Here is a 1325-nt window from a genome sequence, read left to right on the forward strand (position 1 = left end):
AACTGCCGTGGACTTATTCTCTGCATTCTCTTTGAGATTATGCCATTTAACATTTAGAGATATTATAACATATCACTCTATGTCAATGGATTAATTATAAAAGTTTTCTTCAGCAGCTGCTGTTGAAGATCCTGTCGAAAATGCAGAGGAAATTGCAGCCACGACAAGGAGGACAAGAAAGCGAGCCAGCAGAGATGCCGTTGAAGAGGTGACTGTTAAGAAGCAGCCCAGAAGAAATGCCAACAAGAAAAGCAACAAAACTGAAGTCAAGGAAGAGGAAGAGGAAGAGGAAGTAAAAATCAAGGTAGAGCCAAAAGAGGAAGGAGAAGAAAATGGGTGTGAGAAGCCTTCTACATCAAAAAGAGGAAGAAAGAAAAAAGCTCCTGCTGAAGATTCCACCCCTGTGGACGATGAAAGACCATCAACATCAAAGAAAGTCAAACCCAAAGAAGAAATAAAAGTCGAACCCGAGGAAGCGACACCTGCGAAAACTCCAGGTGGGGGGAAAACCAAAGGTAGAAAGAAGAAGGAAAAAGTGTCAGGCACAAGTAATGAAGAAAAAGAAAACAAAGATACCAGTAATATACCTGTTCAAAAGTCTGGTGCCAAGACAGGTGGGCTTTTACCGTATTGGACTGTTAACTTAGACCTCTTTAATAAGTTCTTTCCACTATTATAACTAACCATATTAGGTCTGTGCTTGATATTTTTCACTTCAGCTTGTATCAGTAGGACACATTCTGGAAGAAAAAGTATTATTGATGGTATGTATATGAAAGTAGCATGGGTATGAAAGCATGATGTAGTTAATGTAGTTATTATGTAGTAGCACAGGTCCCTGTAATGATATCTTAATTCACTTTGATAAGTTATGCATGATTTATTAATTAAATACAGGAATGGAAGGTTGATTATATATAGGAATATACTATAGTGTTATTTAGACTACCATTTTTCCTTCATTGTTGTTGTCATCAAGGTACAAAAATACAAAAATGTTAATAGAAGGTTTTCTTCGAAGGTGTTGACAGAGTTGTAGTTGTGAAAGGCAGAGCAGCTGTGGATGCACTTTGCCCAATTGCAAAGACATCTCATGTGTACGAAGAGGAGGATGACATCTGGGACTGTATGCTTAATCAGGTACATATATCTTTTACTTATCCTATAAAAGTGTTGTGTCAAGTCCCATTTTTTTTTTTCTTTCCTCTCTTTTTTAAAGCAAAGTAGTTAAGATATTTTAGATATGGCATAAGTGCCATAGTGAGTAGACTTTGCATGCATGTGTCCAGGGACAACTCCACATAAATTTGTTGATATATATCTAT

At 37.0% G+C, this 1325-nt stretch overlaps 1 protein-coding gene across 3 annotated transcripts in view; it reads left to right on the forward strand.

The window, feature by feature from the left end:
- Positions 1 to 1325, forward strand: part of LOC119589135 (poly [ADP-ribose] polymerase 2-like) — a 14024-nt gene that overhangs the window by 1034 nt on the left and 11665 nt on the right. The window contains exons 2-3 of one of the 3 annotated variants that reach the window (XM_037937710.1): positions 114 to 497; positions 1022 to 1140. In XM_037937710.1, coding sequence (XP_037793638.1) covers positions 114 to 497; positions 1022 to 1140 — 503 coding nt within the window. Of the gene's footprint in view, positions 1 to 113; positions 615 to 1021; positions 1141 to 1325 lie in introns of all 3 variants that reach the window. The other 2 variants (XM_037937709.1, XM_037937712.1) reach the window with 2 other exon arrangements.

Source organism: Penaeus monodon, chromosome 25 (genome assembly GCF_015228065.2).
Source record: "Penaeus monodon isolate SGIC_2016 chromosome 25, NSTDA_Pmon_1, whole genome shotgun sequence".
Taxonomy (NCBI): Eukaryota; Metazoa; Arthropoda; class Malacostraca; order Decapoda; family Penaeidae; genus Penaeus; species Penaeus monodon.